This window comes from Cajanus cajan, chromosome 3, assembly GCF_000230855.2.
Source record: "Cajanus cajan strain Asha chromosome 3, NIPB_CcT2T_4, whole genome shotgun sequence".
In the NCBI taxonomy this organism is placed as follows: Eukaryota; Viridiplantae; Streptophyta; class Magnoliopsida; order Fabales; family Fabaceae; genus Cajanus; species Cajanus cajan.
This window is the reverse complement of record NC_138519.1, coordinates 57,107,617-57,131,715: the sequence shown is the minus strand read 5'-3', so window position 1 is coordinate 57,131,715 and position 24,099 is coordinate 57,107,617. Positions and strand designations below refer to the sequence as shown.

General features: G+C 37.3%; 1 protein-coding gene and 1 long non-coding RNA gene across 2 annotated transcripts; one reads left to right on the top strand and one right to left on the bottom strand.

Annotated features, from left to right (window-relative positions):
• Positions 1 to 1,763: 1,763 nt before the first annotated feature.
• Positions 1,764 to 8,171, bottom strand: LOC145955798 (uncharacterized). The gene is made up of 5 exons (XR_014432489.1): positions 6,018 to 8,171; positions 5,772 to 5,891; positions 3,128 to 3,210; positions 2,956 to 3,012; positions 1,764 to 2,360 (listed from the first exon to the last, which is right to left on the bottom strand). It is a non-coding gene; the product is annotated as an uncharacterized LOC145955798 (long non-coding RNA).
• Positions 4,545 to 5,675, top strand: LOC145955797 (uncharacterized). The gene is made up of 2 exons (XM_083070993.1): positions 4,545 to 4,908; positions 5,420 to 5,675. Exons 1-2 carry the CDS (start codon positions 4,679 to 4,681, stop codon positions 5,658 to 5,660), a joined length of 471 nt encoding a protein of 156 aa, XP_082927119.1. The 5' UTR covers positions 4,545 to 4,678; the 3' UTR covers positions 5,661 to 5,675.
• Positions 8,172 to 24,099: the final 15,928 nt, after the last annotated feature.

Sequence of the window (24,099 nt, the reverse complement as noted above, 5' to 3'; positions counted from 1 at the left end):
TCCAATAAATTTTAAGCAATAATAGAGTGTTGCTAGCACTCCTCTTGGTTAGTATTAGGAAAGAAACTTTTTTGGTAGGCTGGGGGCGTGGGGGCCGGGGATAGTGTTCTTCAAAACTAGCAACTTTGAATGCAGGTCATTCAACAGTTCACAGGAGTACTTCAAGTTGCGAGCCACAAGGCATTTAATGAAAATAAAAAAGATAAAGATTGAACAGAGCATATCAAAATAAAAAAGATATGTGTGAGAGAGATGCTTAAATAGGCCACTTTGAACAGAGCATGAAAGTTAAAGAAAATAAAAAAGATAGGATTGTTCTAACTTTTCAACTGGTCTAGGTTGACAAGTTTTCTCGGTTAAAGATTGATTTACCAATTTTTGACCAGATTCTTACCATAGCAAAGAAAGAATTTCTATGGATGAACCCTGGATCCAAATTGTTTTTCCCATGTGGTAGCAGCCTTAGTCAAGGGTAGAAGATAAAAAATGAGTGATTTCCCTATATATTCGAGAGATTGGGACTCTCCCCACCCTCCAAGAGTATAAACCTTTCTCAAATATGAGATGATTTCTCTTCCAACTCAACCACCCCTTTATTTATAGGCAGTGGAATGCCTTATTTCTTCTAATATCTCATCCCACCTAACTAACAGACACCTAACCAACTACTAATAGATATCAATCAAGCAGTTCATATAAGGGGACTGGTTTTTGGTTCAACTAGCTGATCTAGTATGTTTTCAAAACTATGATTCTAAAACACCACTGTTACCATTCAAAATTAAGAGGGGCCCCCTTGTTCAATTAAACTTCAGATAATTTCTTTTCAATCTTCAGAAACCAAGTTATCCCTTGCTAAAAGGCAGAAACTTTGGGCACAGGAATCATGATTGTAGGATTCAAATGCTATACCTAAAGTAATTAATCCTAAATAGCTAACTAAGAGCAACCTAACCCAAAACTGATAATGTAGTATACCAAATAGTGGGATTGGCTACTACATCAAAGATGGTACATACAATGTAAATAATTTGCAATACAAAATACCAAACACTCAAACCTGAAAACAAAAATACACAAAACTTGAGGCATATTTACTATTAATACACAAAATTCATAGCTTACTTAAAGACACAATCATCATTAATTTAATACACAAAACTTTAGGCATATTTGGCATGGGTCATATTTTGAGACAAAAATCATTAGCTTTATACTACATGAAAATTCATGTTTTCAACTGTCTGATAATTGCCTGGGCAGAACAAGTAAACCATATATACCTGATAGGCTTTTGTGAAATAGATATAAAATACTATATATAAATAGATTGCAAAAATCATTAAGTAGCAATGTAGAAACAAATAGAACTATAGGAAACTTCACCAGAATATGGGTCTTCCTTCAAATACTCCTGCACCAGCTTTTACCCAGTAATTTCTACGCCTGTATATGGGTCTTCCTTCAAATACTCTTGCACCAAAAAGAAAGGTTTTAAAACCAGGAAAGGCTTCAGAGTTTTATGAACATAGAGATAAAGATTAATTCAAATGCTAGCTCTGATTAAATTTAAGTATATTTGAATGTGATGTTTTTCTTATTTTAGAACATTACACACGAATTATTTACTTTTCAAGCATCAAGCATCACAATGACATTTACTTAAACAGTTTCTCTTTTCAACTAAAGCCTTTCAATATCAATTTGTATTTACCTTGCTGTCAAAATCTACTGCAGTGATTCCTTGCCTGATAACGAACATATGTAAGCTATTTGTAGAGAGAAAATACTAATGTCATGAAAAGCAACACACCACATATGGAACATTACAAGTCTAGCAGTTCACCATTGCTAACTACTAATTCAATTCTTTTCCAAGAAAGCATTTAAAAACTTCAAATGCAACAATAATAACAAGAATTACCAAGGAAAAAAAAAAGAATTACCAACAAAAAAATAAACAGATAAATAAAAAATCAAAGCGGCTTGTACTCATAAAAAGTAAAGTAAAACATCTTACTGTGGATACCAAACTAAGATAAAATGACCTAGACAAGTTTTCAAAACTGAAATGTCATAAAAATTTGACACGACCATATGTTTTGCATTAATCATTATAATCATTCAATATTTCCAACCATAACAAACATACTTTAAAATAATTCAGAAGTAGAAAGAATCAGTAGAGCTTCATGATGAAAAGTTATACCCCAGTGAGAGAAACATAGGATGGATGCAACATGCTGAGAAGAATGCGAAACTCACGTTATTACTGCTGGTAAGTTCAGACACACAGTCTCTATACCATCATCAACCTCTCTGTCCACCGTGGCTACCTGTTTCTCTTTATCAAGGACAACCTACTAGAAGCAAAAGTTAGTCATAAAATAATTTGACATTTTAGCCTAAAATTATATGTACGTATTAGAAGAAAGTAGAAATCATGGTACAGTGCTTTGACTTGTTGCTTTCAACTTATTTTTGGTGGAGATTGTTTAGCCATGCAACTCTTCCCACTCGCAGTCTCCCACCCATTTTATTTTTTCTAGTATCTTTCATGCCAGCCAAAATAGACTTACTAGAATGGCCAAATTTTATGATTAATGCATAAAAGTTTAATTTTGTTCTGCTATATTTGTCATTGTGGGTTTTAATTTTGCATCACTTTCACACTCATACAAGAACATACATGTGTCACTTTCACATCAAAAAATTAGTTTTCCATCTAAACATTAACAACAACTTAACCATATACATCGGATGAAATTAGCTTTTTATTGATAAAGATCCAATATAATAGCAGTGACAGGAAGTTGCTCACAAACCTTTACAAAATGATAAAACTCATGAAAAGAAAATACATGTAACTATAACATAAAGTAATCATGCAATCATAGATGATTTTATTAAATATGATGAGATTGATAGACAGGACAATAAAACCAGAAATATTACCTATGTTACTCCATTATTTGCACAAAATTATATTTTGGTAGCAGGGGCACCTATTTGCTAGTAGCATTCCAAAGAAAAATAATTAGGTAAGCAAATCAAAGAAAAAGGACACATTCAATCAGCGTGAAGTTATTAAAAAAAAGGGAAATATCATCCAAATAAAGCAGCATACCTCCTTCCAACATTCTTTTCCAATTCCAATAGGAGCTTCAGAAGCATATGCAGTACAAATAGAGAGCTATAGACAATAACAACCTATGCAAAAGGGAGAAATTGTCAGTAATGGTTTATAGATTATAAAATATGAAGAAAGAGAACATTCGATAAAATTACTTTTACAAACACTAGAAACCAACATGGTAACTTTCAACTTTCAAGCATGTGGGCATTTCAATTTTAGAATATCATCAAAGCATACAATAACATGAGCCAATAATGACTCAATAAGCCCTAACTCAACAGAAAATTCTTTTACAAAAATCATAACTCACAAGTAGTTAGGTACAGGAAGCCAATGGCATTGATGTTCATGCTATTATTTCATATAAATTAATACAGTAACATTGTTTTAGAAATCAGATATATCAGAACTTAAAAAATGCTGCATATATAGACTCTAGTTGGAGTACAATGCTCAAATTGCTGACTTTTACCAACACAGGAAAGAGAATTTGATAGAAACAAAAAAAAAGGAAATGAACTGAGAAAATGAGAGAAATCATTCTCATCCTAGGGCTTTAGTTTACTTTTACAAACACAGGAAAAATAAATTGATAGAAACCATAAAAAAAAAAAAGGAAATGAACAGAGAAAACGAGAAAGTTGAATATCATGTTTCAAATATCAATGTAAGCATTGTAGTTCTGAACTACATGAAATTAACTTAGTCTAAACCTTGCAATTACAAAGCATGAAATTTAGTACACCAAGAATAAATTCTAATATACATTATTTATAATCTGATGTGGCTGTCTAATTATGAGGATATAAGACATTGTGTTAAATTTCACAGATTGTACATAGACATCTAATTCCGAGGACTAAATTACAAAAATATAAAAAGATGAATGACCCAATTACAAATTTTTTAGTTTAGGGACATAGTTAAAAATTCTCAAAGTGACATGAACTGTGTACTCATACTGCATACTTCGTAATATGGGGAAAGGCTATCTAGTTAAAACTTTTTTAGTTTCTCTTCACAGGCACAGCCCATAAATTTCTCAAAAAGAAAAAAAGTATTACTAATTCAAACCTACTGCAACTACCAGTGTATTCTGTTACACGGTGCAACTTTATAACATTGCTTTTTGTTTGAAGTTAAAAGGGTAACAAAAATTTTCCTAATTGAACAACCCGAGAAAAAACAACAACAAATAGAAAAGGAGGCCTTAACAGCAGCAAGAGCAGTTGCTTTAAAGAAGAAAGGGGGAAAACACGGGTTAACCAACACACAACACAAAACAAAACGATCATGGCTGAAAAGTGAAGACCCAGATTAAGATTTTTCAAAAACATCAAAACTTAGAGACAATTGAAGACCCCCACAAACGAAAAATAATCCAACAACAATGACATTTAAAGAACCCATTTTCATGGAGATGCCCAAAACAGTGGAGGGAACATCAGAAGCATTGATAGAAAAGATGCCAAGATTTATCCAAGGGAAGCCAGAAATGCCATTTTAGACAGCAAGGTTGAGAACTTGGAAAACAAGATAAAGATGCTTGAAGGAGAGTTAAGAGAAGCTGCTGCTATTGAGGCTGCTTTATACTCAGTAGTGGCCGAGCATGGAAGCTCCATGAGTAAGGTTCATGCTCCAGCAAGGCGCCTTTCCAGGCTGTATCTCCATGCTTGTAAAGAAAATCTACAAGCAAGAAGGGCTGGGGCAGCTAAAAGTGTTGTTTCAGGATTAACCCTTGTTGCTAAGGCATGTGGAAATGATGTCCCAAGGTAAAGCTTGAATTATTTTGGCTACTGCCTCTTTTTGGATATAATGGTTACTTCATTTTATTCCTAGTATATTTCCCATTGTTCTATTACTAGTCAACATAATATTTTACAGAAGTCCATGAACATTAACCATCACAAGTTGCTTCATCATGTGAAGTTTGGAATTTATTTCTAATTAAGAAAAGTTTATTTGTCTTTGATTAATTAACTCAGAAAACAGGAGGCTTGTGTGGCATGAAGAGAACTTTACAGGGGTGGAACTTGCCATGCACTTCTCTGTTTAAAATGAGAACAAACTTACTCTAGTCTCAATATAAAAACCAAAAGAAAAAAATATGATAATACAAATGGAAGATAAAGTGGATATCCTACATGAAATCTCAGCTAAATGGATCAAATTAGATATTAGAGGTAGCTGATTATTCATTACTGCATAAATTGGAACCTGCAGTTTCATCATAAAATGTGCTAACTTGCCGGGTGATTAACCTCTTCTTGCATTTGGATACAGGTTGACATTTTGGTTGTCTAATTCTATTGTGCTGAGAACAATTATAAGCAAAACTACCAAAGAGATGACAGCATCTAATCCTGCTGGGACTAGTACAAGAAGGAAGAATGGAGAAGGGAATGGCAAGATGACACAACCATTAATATGGAGGGGGTTCTCTCCTAGGAAAAGCGAAAATACAGCTTTTGAATATGGAGGCATAAGTAACTGGGATGACCTAAATGTGTTCACATCAACATAATGAAAATAATCACAGATTTACACTAAAATAAATAAAACAGAGTTACACTAAAACAAGATCAGATTTAAAGAAACGTCAAAATGCAGGGTAAATAAACTTCTTTTTACGAACCTTTGGCCTTTTTAATTAGGAGGAATCCCAGAATGCTACGACAATGTGAATCAAACCCTAATCACAGATTCAACCTTCGTGCAGGGACTCCAATATGATCGTTCGCAAGTAGAACAAAACCTTTCATAATTTCAAAACACAGAGTAAGAATCCGAAAACCAAACAATGACATTTTTGAAGCTTTACTAGAATTATAGATTAGAAATCTAAACTTCAAAACCAAAAGAGAAGAACGACGATGCTTACCATTACTGTCCGGAAACGAAACAGAAGTTTCAAGCTTGCATCCAAAGTAGGTGCGTTCTTTCTTTGCAAATCAATGACAATGCTTAGAGAGTTCACGGTTCTTTGTGAGAAAGGCTTGGTTCGAGACTTCAAGTTCACCAGTGGAAATGCTTCCAGATTTTAGGGTTTATCAGGGGAGAGGGTTCATGAGGGGAAAAGGCGCGCATATGCTTTAGATTGGAGGGTTCATGAGGAATATTACATCGGTCACCAAGTGGACCGATGTAGATCTCAAAACTATTTAGGATTATTTACGACAATGCCACCGCCTTTTGAAATACTACATCGGTTCCATAAAAATGATGTAGAATACTACATATTTACATCGGTCCCATGTATAACCGATGTAAATATGCAATCTATTATGCTATTTATTACGAGAATGCCACCGCGATTTATTTCTACATCGGTTTTACTAAAACCGATGTAAAATTGGTGACGTAAAACAGTCTCTTTCTAGTAGTGTGGGTTTCTACAAGGGGTGCTTTCTTGAGGTCAAGAAAGTGGTTATCTTGAATGTAGGAGTATATGCATGTGTGGTATGCTTGTAAAACTTCTTCATTAAGATAGTGGAACAAATCTTGATCAGGTTATGATTGAGGACTGGATGTAGGTCACATGTGGAGTGGTTGAACCAGGATAAAAGAGTTGTGCAATCTTCTCTTACCCTTATCTTTTACTTTGTGTAATATCTTGGTTGTATGTTGAAGAGATTATTCTTGATTTACATGTTTGCATGTTCAACATTGATTTGAACTGAATCAAAGGATTACATATTGATTGTTCTTAACTTTGAATCTCATTAATGATTAATCAAGAAAGCATATAGGATTCATTCTTCATTAACAAGTCTTTAAGAAACTTCTTTGAAAATTAATAATTAGAAAAGTTTGAATTGAAATAAAGATCCTGAAAACTCTGAAATTTTTTAAAGTGTCATAGAATCCAATTCACCCCCCTCTTGGATTGATGATGGAATCATGCCTAGGAAGGCAAGAGGTGACATATTGAAGGAGCCAAGAGGAGTGGGCTAGACATGGAGGATTGGGCCAGTCAAGGTCCAATGGGCCCGATGGGCTTGAAAAGCCCAAGTTGAACTTCTCATGGGCCATATCTTGTTTTAGCTATTTTCTTATGTCTTGTATATATCATGTTAGTATAGGTTTCCTATATTTTGGGTCTTGTATTTTGGACCATTTAGGATAGCATTTTAGGCCATAGGCTTATTGGCCCTAGTTTTGGGCTTCATGGGCCTTTGGGCTTTTGGTACCCAATATTGGGCTCGTTTTCATTCTTGTAATTTTTCCTTTCCATTGTATTTGCTTGGCCATTGTATTTAGGCCATTAGAATAGGAATTTAGAAGGATTAAGTAATAAAGCATGAATCATAGAATGTTAATTACATTTAGGAGTAATTAGTGTTTCATTTGAGTCACATGTTTTGTGCCAAAGGGGGCTGCACATGTGTACATTCAAATGAACCCTAAATTACCTCTAAATGCAATTAATAATCTAGAAGGAATGGCCGCACATGGTTTAGGATAGTTGGACGTCCAATTTGAATTCAAATTTGAATTTGAATTCAAATTGGCGCCATTTGCTAGTGCACATGGGTGGCTCCTTGATCCGTGGCTTTATATGCTTGTATCCTTCCATTTTGTAGACACTTTTGAATAATAGAGAATTCTGAGTTTTACTTCAGCCCAATTCTCTCCAAGAGTCACCGAAATCTCACTAACCCTAGCCTTAGGAAAACCTCCATTCCTAAGCTTGAAAGTGAGCTTTCATTTGGATCTTTATCTTGGATGCTTCCATCCTTAGCTTAGGGATTCTCCTATCATTCCATTCATCTTCTTCCTCCATTTGAATCATGGCAAGCTCAAGGAAAAGGTCTTCAAATTCGGAGAAGGTCAAAAGAAGCAAAAATTCATCCATTGCTTCAACCTAAACTCCATCAATTGAGCCATTCTTTTCTAACAGATATGACAACAAGGAGGCTTGAAGCCCGAGAAAGTTCGTTTTAGTAGCCCAGAACGGATCATTCTGAAATTGGAACGGGTTGTTCCCAAGCTGGAACGGGTTGTTCCCAAGCTAGAACGGGCCATTCCCAAACAAGAACCCAAACTACTAAAAAGGCCTATTAGCCCTAGCTTGGAACGGGTTGTTCCAACACAGGTTGTTATGAGTAAAATTCAAACCCAGAACAGGCCGTTCCAGATTCAAATTTTACACATAATAGATTGACTCAGAATGGGCCATTCCAAATCTGGAACGGGTCATTCTGGTTAGTTCTGACGTCTATAAATTGACAACTCAAGCACTGTTCTCAGGGCCGTGAAATTTCGTATAAGACTTCTTTGAGCTCGAAAGTTCTCTCTCTCTCCCTCCTATTGTATTTCTTGAGATTTGTGAGGCATATTGGATTATGAAAGGTTGCCACAAAGTATCTAAAGATCTCCATATTTGAAGATTCAATAGAGCTGTTTAAGAGGTATTTCAGTGGATTCTCTCTTCTTTTCTCTATTCCCGTATTTCAAATATTGTTATAATAAAAGCAATCATGTAGTCGTTTTAGGATTAACCGTGTAATTTAAATTTCAAGCATGTAAATAGCAATTCATAAAGAGGATTAAATATTTAAATTATTAATTCTTACTATGCTAACTTCATCATAAGGGTACCGATTAAGGGTGTTGTAGGGGTTCTTACTACCTTCCCTACACGTAATCGACCCCCGAACCCAATTTTGGTTATCAAGGCCATTATTGGATCTTTAAAAACCTTTTCTTTTCCCAATGTTTTGAGTAAAACATTGGTGGCGGCTCCATGAACCTATTTTCAAAACCATTAATCAAGGATTAGCCTGTTATCCGGGCATTCCTTAATTAATGAGATTTTTAAAAGGATGTATAAACCATAGGTTGCAAGATCGGAATTTTTTGGGTTGCGACACACATTAACCAATAAGCCTATGAAACCTCGGGTTTAAAGGAGTATATCCCGGTAATAATCAGAAATGACATGGACAGAAAGGAATCGTCAACATTAACCTTATTGCGTATAGGTTAATTTCCCGACATAAAAAATAAATTGAATTGCATTGCATGTTTAGGAACAAAGACATGACCATAAACTCCATTGCATGCATGAGGTAGGGGCATATGGAAGGACATTACACCAAAAAAGGAATAAATAAAATCATTCCTATCTTGCATTTTCATTGCGTCCATGCATCCATGCATTATACTTGCCATGGGTCAAAGGGAGTCGTCAAGACAAAGCACTCGTAAAAGCTCAACGACCAAACAAGCAAGCCTATAAGCATAAAGAGACCATCATGCCTCACTTCTCAACCAAATGAATGATGATCCAAAAGAATGCCAAGACCAAAAATGGCTCCCTAACCAAAGCTAGGAGTGGCTTCCAAAACAATACTCATCAATAAAGAGTCAGCAAATAACATCATGGGAATAGATCCCTCCACCAATGATGACAATAAAGAGAAAAAGCAACAACATGAGAAAAAGGCAAGCTTCGTAAATGTTGAAAAAGCCTAAGCATTTAGCAAAATAGCAGAAAAAGGCAAGCTTCAAACATGAAAGAGCCAAAGCTAAACAAAAAAGAAACTTAGAAAAGACCCTACCACAAGCACCGCTTGGAGAGGTATCACAATATGTTAAGTCAGACGAAGAAATTCCCAGTAAGGTTTTGAATGAGACAAATATAATGCATATTATTATTTCTAACAAATGTGTAAGTGTTTCAGATAAAAACAAGTATAGGCAAGCTAAAAAATAAAAAATATGCATGTATCACCTTCTACATCAGAACCAAGAAATATGAGCTAAGCACCAGATAAAGACTGATTAAAAGAAGGAAATACATCAGACAAAGAAACTCACAAACAGAATGCTAAATAAAAGGACAAAGCACGAGCAACCTAGATAAGGGGTAAAAGCTACAAGACATAAGACGAAGAAATCAAACGAAAACAAGCTCAACATTAGAAGGAAATCAATGAAGCCTCAGATGATACAAAACCACAAATGATGGAAAAACCTATGTCAAGAGAGTGCATAGCTGACTAGACGGAGACTCAAATGCACAGACAAAAACTAAGAATACTGGATTGCGTTTGAAAGCACAATGAAAAGAATTACCTAGCATCCACACTATCAGAAGAACACACAAAATTATCAAAATAGAAGAAGAGAGAAAAGAAAAATAAACTAGCACTTATCCAAAAGACAAAACTACATGTGTTAGAACATTTACACCTACCAGTCAGTAAATGACAACACCTCTACAACTACAATGCCAGGAAAGTACATAGATGTCCAGGTCATGATTGATGCCAAACATAGAAGTAAACAAATGGTACAAAAGACTTCGTGAAATGCAGATTCGGAAAGAAAACATTTAATGCAAGATCAAATGCATTAAATGTAAGATCTATGAAACCTGGACAAACTAAACAAGAGAATCAGATGATGGTTACTCAAGCATCAAGAACAGGTCTGATCACAGACGGAAGAACATCCAACAAGCACTAGATGAGGCCTACTACAAATCGATACATTGAAGTATTAGAAGAAAAGCGAAAACAAGACTAAACCTGGAACAAGAAAAGCAATGTTGAACATCAGATGAAACCAGATGATCAAATCTATAAAAAGCACAGTCAAGGCAAGGCACATCATGAGAACCAAACAAATTAAATTGACAGAGACAAAGTACAATATGTGCACCAGACGACTACGAGTCCAAATGAAGGTGTGTCTAGTATAACCTCTAGTGAAACATTAGGAACCAGAAGAAGCATGAGCAAAAGAGCAAAAAGAAGTCAGCAACATAGAAGACGAAGGATAGCACAAACTGAAAGACACGTCAGAACAAAGAATAGAGTTTGTCCACCTGTAATGTTGATTTGAATAAGAGAAAAGTCAAAGCACTAAACTCAGATGCTTAGACGAAGGTCAAGATTGAGATGCATAGAACTAACAGATGCAAATGAAGACTGCCACACAAGTAATTAAAGAATCAAGTCTTAAAAGACTAATCAAGCCAGCGTCTACAATCACATAAATGCTCTTAATGTAAAACGCATGATCAAAGAGAAAAGAAGAAAAAGAAGAAAAACACGCAAAAGCATAAGAATGCATGTGTCAGAAAAAGTACATCACTTTTTCAGATAAGGTTAACACTCTACAGCTATGATACCAGAAAAGGACAAAATGGTTCCTAAGTCTCTGCTAAATTCATACACAGCTGCTAACAAGGCAAAGAAGACTTCACGCAAGTTCTATAAATGGGAAGCAACATTTAATACAAGATTTTGAGCATTAAATGAAAGATCAAACTAGTCATGAACGACTATATTTGCTTGAAAGGACACTTGCAACGGACAGATTCTACAAGATAATATATATATCACTACCTCAAACCTTGAAAGGCTTTTTGGCTAGCCTTTGGCTCTGCATTTCTAACCAAGTGATATCAAGCCCACGAAACAACGAAACTAGAGGTAAAGCGTATAAAGTCAAATGTACCATAGTGTATTCATCTCTGTAAACTAAGGTGTTCCAAACATGTGCATCTTAGGAACAAACCCATAGTGAGTGTACCAATTTATGTATCCTCTCTGTGAGAGTAAACCAAACACTCAATCATTGTAAAGACTAAGGTTACATACCTTAGTGAGTGTAGAAGCCTATGTATCCTCTCTATGAGAGTAACCCATACACTCAAACCAAACCTATCTAGTTGATATTTGTAAAGCCTGAAGAGGCTAGGGAAACAATACTTGTAAAGCCTGTAAAGGCTTGTCAAAAAATTCTCACTGTGAGCCAAAAATGGCTGATTAAAGAATATTAGCGTTGATGAGCGAAGTCAACGGGCCAGGAGTTGGTCGAGAATACTCACTAGGAGCTAGAAGTGGCTGATCAAAGAATATTAGTGCTAGTGGGTGAAGCTGGCGGGCCAAGAGTTGGTCGATAATACTCACTAAGAGCTAGAAGTGGCTGAGTAAAGAATATTAGCGTCAAAAAGAAAAGTTGATAAACCAGGTGTGGTTGAGAATACTCAGGCAACCAGAAGTGGTTTAAGAATACTAGCGACTACAAGTGAAGCTAACGAGCCAGAAGTGGTTGAGAATACGTAGGACCAGGAGTGGTCGTGACCTGGATGGTCTATAATACTCACTACGAGCCTGAAGAGGTTGAACAAATAATACTTGTACTTAATTTATTATCTAGTGGAACCCTTGTCGCAACCCGAAAATTTCTGATCTTGCAACATATGTTTTAGACATCCTTTTAAAAGTCTCATCAATTAAGAAATGCCCGGACACCAGACTAATCCTTAATTAATGGTTTTGAAAAATGAGTTCATGGAGTCGCCACCAATGTTTTACTCAAAACATTAGAAAAAGAAAAGGTTTTTAAAAATCCAATAATGGCCTTGATAACCAGAATTGGGTTCGGGAGTCGGTTACGTGTAGGGAAGGTATTAAGCACCCCTACAGCAGCCTTAATTGGTACCCTATGATGAAGTTAGCATTATAAATGATAATAATAAAAATATTAAATCCCCTTTTTATTAATAATTATTTACATGCTTGCAATTTAAATTATACAATTAATCTAAAATATCTACATGATTATTTTTATTATAACAATATTTATTATAGAGAAGAAATAAAAAAAAGGAGAAAGAGATTAACTGAAATACCTCTTGAATAAGCTCTATTGAATCTTCAAAACAGGAAGATTTTAGGTGCTTTGTGGCAACCTTTCACACTACAATGCCTCACAAAATCTCAAGAAATAAAAAAGATAGGGGGAGAGAGAAAAAGAGAGAAATTTCGTGCTCTAAGGAGTGTTGGACGAAATTTTTTGGGCCTCTGAAAAATGAGCCCAAGCTATCTATTTATAGACTTCAAAAAGGGTCCAGAACGGCCCGTTCCAAAATCGGAACGGCCCGTTCTGGACATGGCCGTTGTGTGTAAATTTCGTATACTGGAACGGCCCGTTCTGAAATTGGAACGGCCCGTTCAAGTAGTGAGATTAACACTTGATTTCTTAAACTGGAACGGCCGTTCCAAAGAAACGTTTTTAGGCCTTTTTCTTAACCTGGAACGGCCCGTTCCAATTTGGGAATGGCCCGTTCCAGTAAAGGTTTTGACCCTTATTTTATAAGCTTGGAACGGCCCGTTCCAATTTAAGGTTTTTGGCCCTTTTAGAAACTTGGAACGGCCCGTTCCAAATTGGGAACGGCCCGTTCCGATTTTGGAATAGCCCGTTCCAGTCTTCTAAAGTCAACTTGTTTGGCTTTTGGGCCCTCTAAAATCCTGTGCCATTGTTTGCATGCCCCCGGACTAAATTGGGTGTCTACAGCTGCCCCTCTTTACTTGTCCTTTGGAATAGCTGTGTTGCTTTTCCAAAGGCAAGTAAAGACGTAGACATTTCGTCCGGGTCTTCTCTTTGTCTCTTTGTGTGACACTTCTACGTTGCTTCCCTTGGATAGGTGTATTTGCTTGTATCCTCACCCTTTAAAGTAGTTGCGTATTCTATTGAGTAACAAAGCTGACAAACTGTACACCTGATCTTTAGTCTTCGAGTAGAAGCTCCATTGTTTCTCTTGTGATAGTGAGGTGAAAATTCGGATCTTCACTCTTGTTTTGACAATAGATACCTTCACATTATTTCCTTCCGGTAGACGGTGTTCCCTATATCCTTGCCCCATGGAGCAACTGAGTGTTGGATTGTATGCTCTATTAGGTGTCAAGGATGGTGAACCGAAACATCTAGGCTTCGAGATCCATGTGAATGCCCCATGTCGCTTTCTGTGTTCGAATCTTCTCCTTTACGTCAGAAGTGTAGATGCCCCCACACCATTTCTTTCGGGTAGATGGTGTTTACCTGTATCCTTGTTACTAAGATCAACTGAGTGTTGGTTTATATGCTCCATCGGGTGATAAGGACGGTAAATCGAAACATCTTGGCTTCTAATCTTGATGTAGATGTTTCCTACTGCTTCTGCTTGTCTCATGGTAGCGTGTTTCTTTATTTGAGGCTTGTTAAAGAGGGAGTATATTCTGAGCTCAGCCTCTCCAAGCTGGACTGATATTTAGGGCTTCAACCGGCCCACAAGTGGGAGCTCGACGACAATCCCGATTTTGACTTTGAAGAACTCGGAGGTACCCTCAATGTCATTCACTAATTTAAGAGGCTCGACGGCGGCTCTTGATCAAGTTGTGCTAATTTTTAAGGCTTCAACGGACCTATGGTGGGAGCTCAACGGCTGTCCTGATTTTGACTTCGAGGAACTCGGCGGTACCCTCATTGTCGTTCACTATTTTGAGAGGCTCGACGGCGGCTCTCGATCAAGCTTGGCTGAGTTTAAGGCTTCAACCGACCTATGGTGGGAGCTCGGCGGCATCCCAGATTTTGACTTCGAGGAACTCGGCGGTACCTTCGTTGTCGTTCACTGATTTGAGAGGCTCGACGGTGGCTCTCGATCAAGCTTGGCTGATTTTAAGGCTTCAACCGACCTGTGGTGGGAGCTCGGCGACATCCCAGTTTCAACTTCGAGGAACTCGGCGGTACCCTCGTTATCATTCATTGATTTGAGCGGCTCGATGGCGGCTCTTAATCAAGCTTGGCTAATTTTAAGGCTTCAACTGACCTACGGTGGGAGCTCGGCAGCATCCCAATTTCGACTTCGAGGAACTCGGCGGTACCCTTGTTGTCATTCATTGATTTGAGCAGCTCGATGGCGGCTCTCAACTTGGATGGTTGTTGATATCCTTTGAAGGAGGACCTTTGAAATCTTGGGTGGATACTTGATGGTGATTCCTTTTCGATTTAAGGTACTTGACGGTACCCTCGTTGTTGACTTGTGATGGAAAATGCCCCAAGGAGGATGGGCAAGATGTACTTGATGTGCCCCTGTGTTGATGGGCGATAGATAGGTGATAGGGATTCTGGTGTTTCCCCTGCCATGTGAGTATTGTGATACCTCTCCAGGCGTCTGCTTGTGGTAGGTTTTTTTCTGAATTTTATATTTGTTTAGCTTTGGCTTTTTCATGTTTGAAGCTTGCCTTTTTCTGCTATTTTTCTAAATGCTTCGGCTTTTTCAACATGTATGAAGCTTGCCTTTTGCTGTTTTATCTTTTGTTATCATCATTGGTGGAGGGATCCCATCCCATGATGATGTTATTTGCTTAATATTTATTGATGAGTATTATTTTGGAAGCCACTCCTGGCTTTGGTAAAGAAACCATTCCTAGTCTTGGCATTCTCTTGAATCATCCTTCTTGAATCATCCTTGATTATTCTTCCTCGTCCGTTTCTATCCCGTCTTGCTGTTGACATGTCTTTTGTTTCTTGGTGGCTATATGAAACCACTTGTATGGAATGCCTTTGTTGGGGCTATGCTTTTTGACATGATCTTGGCTTTAAGGCACTATCTAGTTGTTGATCTTTTTTACCAGTGCTTCGGCCTCATGATTCCTCCAACAAGGGATGGATAGACACACACAAAGAATGCAAGAATGCAAAAGAAAATGCAAAGAAGGAATGGATTGGATTTTTTCAAAATTTTTTTGAAATTATACCCTTTTGTGCACATTTGTGCCCTATGCATGCTATGCAATGATGCCTCTATGCTAATGCATAAATGCATATTGATTTTACTTTCAAGAAATTAATCTATGCGCATTAATCAATGACATGGATTGTTAGCCTTTAGCCGTGTCGAATTCATTCTGAGTGTTGCTTCCTGAACTTGAGGTTTGTTTAGTTTAGTCCTCTCGCTTGTACCGGATATGATATGTTAGCCCTTAGATTAGGTGTACCTAGACTCTGTTCTATGACACCTCCATCTTTTCCTTGTGAGTGTTCACTGTGCATACTCCGTATAACTCTCAAATTTATCTTAATGCCATATAGGTCAAGAGGAAAGAGAGGAAAAGGATATATACATATATTTTTTTTGCAGAAGTTTTGTTAGAAATGATTTTACAAAAAATGGTTTTAGAAGAATGGCTGGCCGAGGTAGGCTAGTGGTTTAGGCTGATGAACAAGCACGTTCAAAGTGAGGAAACCATTTTCTGCAATAGCTCATTATTTCCTTCGAAGTTAAGCAATGACTTAGGATTGCAAATTTGATTAAATGATCTTCCCGAGCCGCCTTTCAGTTTTCAGCTCGGGATGTTGCTTTGTCTTAACTTTTGCCTAGGGTAGTTGAGGTGTATTCCCTAGCGGACGTTTTCTTTTTGATCCTCACTTTTGCCTACGCTACCCTTTTGTTTGTCGGTCTCCTAGCGGACCTTGCCCTAATTATTGCACTGCCCCTCAATGAGTTTCTTGTGGGGCTTTTGTCTTTGTAGCATTTGTGATCATCTTTCATTCCTTCATTAAAGGGCGATGCCCCTTGCACTGATCTCGTTTGCACTTTTATCCACAAGTCATGCAAAGTTTGATTGATCTTTATGTGTTCTTTTATTGCATATTAAGCCATTGTTTCTAATGACGTCCTTATTTCAAATGTACTTGTTCATTTAAGGTTTGTTGAAGAGGCTTATAGTAGATAAGAGGGAGAAGAGAAATGAAATAGAAAAGAGTATGACATTAAAATAGAATTTTCAATTTACACGTGCCCATTTAATGTATCTTGAGGGCCCGGACATGCCCCAAGTTCGTGATTCATACACAAAGAAAAAGAAGGAGGTTGCCCCTTAGAAAGGCTTAGGTCATCTAATTGTAGAGCTAGTCCTCCACTTGCTTGGATGTGGTGCTTCAGAAGATCTCGTGTAGGGGGAGGGCCTTTTGCTTCTTCTCTCATGAAGGTGTTCTCAACTCATATCTTTCCTAAGATGTAGGAATGGGTAGAAGCAATGATAGAGCTTTCTATTAAGTCTCAAGGGGAACATTCAAGCTGTCTCTCGATTTTCAGCTCGAACAAACATTGCTCTTTTTTTTTTTTTTTGCCTAGAATGCCCTTTGCGGGTTTTCATTCTAGCAGCTTCTTAACAAGCAATGCTTCTCTCTTGTTGAAATCACCTTTCGAGAAAGCTCTAACCGCTTTGCCTTAGTGTTTGAGAGATTCGTCCTCCTCAGGTGCTTACAACTCGTTAGGAGTGTGGATTCGTCCATTCCTAGTCATCTTTCTATTCCACTTGAATTTCACGGTTGCACGACACAGCTTTATCTTCACAGGGCAAGAGTTGGTGTCTTAATGATTGTAGAGTTCTTTCTCCTCAACTCTTTATGCATAGCTTACTTCCATTACTTCCGATTAACGCACATAGGTTAATTTCCCTTTTTATTCTCATTTATTCTTTTACAAGGAGGGATATGTTCTAAATGAATGTAATGTAGAATGTAGAGAAAGTTGAGAATAATAAATATCAGTCTCATTGATTTGTTTATTTATGAATGCTCAAATAGATTTCGACAGTATTAAGCGAGAATCTATATTAGATTCTAAGAAGACTTAGTTCAACAAACATACCAAAGCAAGGGTTCAACCATAGTATTTTTTTTTTTTAAATTGCTTTGGGCTTTTCTTTATGGCGCAGATACTGTCGTATATTAGAGCATTCACTTTCCTTAACTTTCGATACATACGACAACCTAATCCTCCTTAGCTAATAAAATAAAATGAATGAAATTAATGAGCTAATCTAGAATGCATGTCATTTTTTTTGCCTAATCTTTATCATGTTTTTATTATCTAAAGAGAAATGATGCATGGTAAAGATGAGATTTCTTTTATTCATTTTTTTTAAAAAAAAAGAAACTATCTATATGATGTTAATGGAATGATGACCTAAGAGTGTACAAAGGGGTATAAAATTTTATTACTATTATTATTATTATTTTATTATTTGTTTGCTTATTTTAAATTCTAATCCATCTTATTAAAACAAAATAATACAAACAAATGCACACACACATGCTCAATCAACGTACACCCACGAACAGTTGCGTATAAATCCATGGTCTGTGGTCCCTGTTAAGAGAAGTGCATTGTACAAGGCAGTTCTAATTATCTTCACTGGTCTTAAGGCCCCCAAGGTGCCCCCATTATAGGGACCCAGTATCTCTGTCGCCGTCACCTGGCAAACTCTAAGGTCTATCGCAGTATTTCGGGCTAGAGTAACCAATTATCACCTTGAGTGTGATTTTTGACAAGGCTCGCAGGCTCCAAGGCCAAACTTGGGCCGGTCATACATCAACCACTCCCTATGTTTAATACCCTCATGCCCCCGGGTGTAGGGGGAACTGTTGTGTGCAAAGGATTGTGTACAATTTTATTCAAATAGGTGCAGAATTTAAACAAACAAACAAATATTAAAGCCAATCAAATAAAGAAAATAAAGTAAAGGGAAAAAATATTTAAATTATTATTTTTATTTTGTTAACTTCATCAATTAAATGGGCCTGACCCTCTTTAAACGTCCCCAGCGGAGTCGCCATCTGTCGCAACCCGAAAATTTCCGATCTTGCAACATATGGTTTAGACATCCTATTAAAAGTCTCATCAATTAAAAAATGCCCGGACACCAGACTAATCCTTAATTAATGGTTTTGAAAAATGAGTTCATGGAGTCGCCACCAATGTTTTACTCAAAACATTAGAAAAAGAAAAGGTTTTTAAAAATCCAATAATGGCCTTGATAACCAGAATTGGGTTCGGGAGTCGGTTACGTGTAGGGAAGGTATTAAGCACCCTTACAGCGCCCTTAATTGGTACCCTATGATGAAATTAGCATTATAAATAATAATAATAAAAATATTAAATCCCCTTTTAATTAATAATTATTTACATGCTTGCAATTTAAATTATACAATTAATCTAAAATATCTACGTGATTATTTTTATTATAACAATATTTATTATAGAGAAGAAATAAAAAAAAAGGAGAAAGAGATTAACTGAAATACCTCTTGAATGAGCTCAATTGAATCTTCAAAACAGGAAGATTTTAGGTGCTTTGTGGCAACCTTTCACACTACAATGCCTCACAAAATCTCAAGAAATACAAAAGATAGGGGGAGAGAGAAAAAGAGAGAAATTTCGTGCTCTAAGGAGTGCTGGACGAAATTTTTTGGGCCCCTGAAAAATGAGCCCCAGCTGTCTATTTATAGACTTCAGAAAGGGTCCAGAACAGCCCGTTCCAAAAATCGGAACGGCCCGTTCTGGACATGGCCGTTGTGTGTAAATTTCGTATACTGGAACGGCCCGTTCTGAAATTGGAACGGCCTGTTCAAGTAGTGAGATTAACACTTGATTTCTTAAACTGGAACGGCCGTTCCAAAGAAACATTTTTAGGCCTTTTTCTTAACCTGGAACGGCCCGTTCCAGTTTGGGAACGGCCCGTTCCAGTAAAGGTTTTGACCCTTATTTTATAAGCTTGGAACGGCCTGTTCCAATCTTGGAACGGCCTGTTCCAATGTCGGAACGACCCGTTCCAATTTAGGGTTTTTGGCCCATTTAGAAACTTGGAACGGCCCATTCCAAATTGGGAACGGCCCGTTCCGGTTTTGGAACAGCCTGTTCCAGTCTTCTAAAGTCAGCTTGTTTGGCTTTTGGGCCCTCTAAAATCCTGTCCCATTGTTTGCATGCCCCCGGACGAAATTGGGTGTCTACAACCCTTCGATTGAAGGAGACTGGACGTAGCTCAGTTTGAGAGAACGAGTATAAAAATATTTGCTCAATGCTTTAATGTTTTAGACGCACTTTATTTGATTGATCTTAAATATTGAAAACTTTGTCCAATGATAACCGTCTATTAAAAACATCTTCAGACGAAAACCATACTTGTTCAACTTGTCACCTTAAAGAACGGTTTTCGTTTAAAGAAGCATTTTATCTAAATAGACGATGAAACTCCCACACTGAAAATGATTTTGTTAAACTAATCCTGGGTAGTTTTTGCTTTCACTAATATTATTTTACCAAACGAAAGAGAGTCTTATTGCGAAAAGATGTTAAAATTCCTTTGTTCACATACACACACATATTCAACCCCCCTTCTATGTGTTTTTCATCTAACTTCACAATACTCACATGGTCGGGACAACGCTAGAATCCCTATAATTCATGTATTTCTCTGCCCACAAAAACAGAGGCACCTCAAACAGCTCATGCCTATCCACCTGGGAGCAGTCTTTCATCCCACAACACCAATGAGCATATACTATTAGAATCCTCAAGAATAACAGAGAGGGTTTCTAGACCCTACAACTAGGATTGGGTCGGCTGAAGCCTTAAAATGTCAGTCCAGCTTGGAGAGGCTGAGCTACGAAAATACTACAACAATAGAAAGGATCGCTAGAACCTAAAACTAGCATTGGGCTGGCTGAAGCCTTAAAATTTCAGTCTAGCCTAGAGAGGCTGAGCTACAAAAATATTACAATAACAAAGAGGGTTGTTAGACCCTAAAACTAGCATTGGGCCGGCGAAAGCCATAAAATGTCAGTCCAGTTTAGAGAGGCTGAGCTACAAAATACTACAACAACAAAGAGGGATGTTAGACCCTAAAACTAGCATCGGGCTGGATGAAGCCTTAAAATGTCAGTCCAGCCTAGAAAGGTTGAGCTATGAAAATACTATAACAGTAGAGAGGGTTGCTAGATCCTAAAACCAGCATTGGGCCGGCTGAAGCCTTAAAATGTCAGTCCAGCCTGGAGAGGCTGAGCTACTAAAATACTACAACAACAAAGAGGGTTGCTAGACCCTAAAACTAGCATTGGGCTGGTTGAAGCCTTAAAATGTCAATCCAATCCAAGAGAGGCTAAGCTACAAAAATACTACAACAACAAAGAGGGTTGCTAGACCCTAAAACTAGCATTTGGTCGGCTGAAGCCTTGAAATGTTAGTCCAACCTGGAGAGGCTAAGCTACAAAAATACTACAAAAACAGAGAGGGTTGCTAGACCCTAAAAGTAGCATTGGGCCGACTGAAGCCTTAAAATGTTAGTCCAACCTGGAGAGGCTGAGCTATGAAAATACTACAACAATAGAGAGAGTTGCTAGGCCCTAAAACTAGCATTGGGCTGGCTAAATCCTTAAAATGTTAGTTCAGACTAGAGAGCCTGAGCTACGAAAATACTACAACAACAAAGAGGGTTGCTAGACCCTATAACTAGCATTGGGCCGGCTGAAGCCCTAAATATCAGTCCAGCCTAGAGAGGCTGAGCTACAAAAATACTCAATCTACAACAAGCTACAAATAAAAGAACGCACTATCACAAGAGAAACAATGGAGCATCTACTTAAAGATTGAAGATTAGGTGTAAAGTTTGTCACCTTTATTACCCAATAGAGTATGCAACCCAACACTCAGCCACTCTAAAAGGCGAGGATACAAGCAAATACACCTATCCAAGGGAAATAATGCAGAAGTTTCAACACCAAAGAGATGAAGAGAAGACCCGGACAAAATGTCTACGTCTTTACTTGCCTTTGGAAAAGGAACAAATTACTATTCCAAAGAACAGGTAAAGAAGGGCAACTATAGACACCCAATTTTGTCCAGACCCACAAAAGCAATGAAATAGACGTCTATTATCAAGGAAATGAGCTCCCAAACCATGGAAACAATAGGACATGACATTAGAAGGCCTAAATCCCAACAAAAGGTCACTTAGTAGCCCAAAACGGGCCGATCTCAAGCTAGAACAGCCTATTCCCAATGTGTAACCGGTCGTTCTTCAACTAGAAAGGACCGTTCCAAAGCACCAAAAAGGCCTTAACCCCTAGTTTTGAACGGGTCGTTCCAATATGATAGTTATGTGTTAAAACTCAATTGTAGAATAAGTCGTTTTGGTTTTAGAACGGGTCGTTCCAAAATGCGAAATTAACACATAACGTATAGATCTAGAATAGACCATTTTGAATCTGGAATGGGCCATTCTGGCAACTTTTGATGTCTATAAATAGTAGACTCATGCACAGTTCTCAAGCCAGAAAAAAGTCGTCTAGACTCCCACACAGCTCAAAAATTCTCTTTCTCTTCTCTTTCTTGTATTTCTTGAGATTTTTTTTAGGCATATTGTAGTGTGAAAGGTTGCCACAAAGCACCTAAAAATCTCCACATTTGAAGGTTCAACAAAGCTCGTTTAAGAGGTATTTCAGTCGATTCTCTCCTCTTTTCTCTATTCCCTTATTTCAAATATTATTATAATAAAAGCAACCATGTAGACATTTTAGGATCAACCATGTAATTTATGTAAATAAATATTCATAAAGGGGATTAAATATTTAATTTATTAATTCTTATCACACTATCTTCATCATAGGATACCGATTTAGGGCGTTGTAGGGGTGCTTAATACCTTCCCTACACATAATCGACCCTCGAACCCAATTTTTGGTTATCGAGGCCATTATTGGATTTTTAAAACCTTTTCTTTTTCCAATGTTTTGAGTGAAACATTGGTGGCGACTCCCACGAACCATTTTCAAAACCATTAGTTAAGTATTAGTCAGGTATCCAGGCATTTCTTAATTAATGAGATTTTTCTAACGGAACTCCAATGCCCCACAAAGAAAGTCATGATCTTAAGGGGGCATGATACTTATAGTAGTCAAGAGGAGACTACTACTTCCTCTAGTAATAGTGAGAAAGAAGCAAGTGATCATGAAGAGAATGTGGAGTTAACTTTTCCTTATGAGGGGGAGCTCTTAATGATTAGGAGCCTCCTCAACAACCAACCTAGTGGTACCTTATCACAAAGAGAGAACATCTTTCTTACTAGATGTAATGTTTCAAACAAGGCTTGTTCTCTCATTGTTGATAGTGGGTCATGGTGCAACTGTTGTAGCACTAGGCTGGTTGAAAAGTTGTGTCTAACTACTGTACACAAACCTTATCAACTACATTGGCTTAATGAGGATGGTGATATGGTAGTTGACCAATAATTAAAGGTCAAACTTTCTATTGGAAAATATGAGTATGAGGTGCTATGTGATGTAGTACCAGTGGAAGCTTGTCATATATTACTAGGAAGGCCATGGAAATTTGATAAGAAAATCATGCATAATGGCCTTACTAATGAGATTACATTTACTCACAAGGAGAAGAAATTTGTGCTTCATCCTCTTACTCCTCAACAGGTGACAGAGGATCAAGCACAAATGAAATCCAAAAGAGAAAGTGAGAAAAAAAAATTCAAAAAAAAAGAAGAAAAGAGAGAGAGAAAAAAAAGTCCATGAAAACTAGGACTAAAGAGAATTCTAAGGAGAAAGGAGTCCCTCCCTAGAAGTTGTTGATCAAGATAAGGAATTTTCAAAACAAACTCTCTTGATCAAACAACCCTCTTTTATCCTACTATGTACAGGGACTCTTATTTGCATTGCCACATCTAGTGGAAATGAGACTCTACCTAAAGGGGTCAAAATTCTTTTAAAAGAGTTTGATGATCTATTACCTCTAGAAGTTCCAATGGGCCTTCCCCTTGTGAGAGGGATAGAACATCAAATTGACCTTGTGCCTAGGGCTAGCCTACCCAATAGGCCAGCCTATAGGAAAAACCCCCAAGAGACTAATGAAATAGAGTCTCAAGTCCAAGAGTTGTTAGAGAAGGGCTGGGTTCGAAAGAGCTTAAGTCCTTGTGTTGTTCCAGTATTGTTGGTCCCTAAAAAGGATGGCAAATGGAGAATGTGTTGTGATAGTAGGGCCATCAACAACATCCTTATTAAATATAAACATCCTATCCCTAGGCTTGATGACATGCTAGACGAGCTTCATGGAGCCATCATATTTTCTAAAGTTGATCTTAAAAGTGGTTATAATCAAGTTAGAGTTAAAGAAGGTGATGAATGGAAAATCGCTTTTAAGACCAAGTTTGGATTATATGAATGGTTGGTGATGCCCTTTGGTCTCACCAATGCTCCTATTACTTTTATGAGTCTCATGAATCATGTTCTAAGGGATTTCATAGGAAAATTTGTTGTAGTTTATTTTGATGATATTCTTATATATAGTAGGTGCCTAAGTGTTCACATAGGACACTTAAGGCAAGTCTTTAGTA

Excerpts from the sequence above, each read along its gene's own strand:
- LOC145955797 (XM_083070993.1), top strand. The coding sequence starts at position 4,679 with ATGCTTGAAGGAGAGTTAAGAGAAGCTGCTGCTATTGAGGCTGCTTTA. Across the intron at positions 4,909-5,419 it reads TGTGGAAATGATGTCCCAAG|GTTGACATTTTGGTTGTCTA; the intron begins GTAAAGCTTGAA and ends ATTTGGATACAG.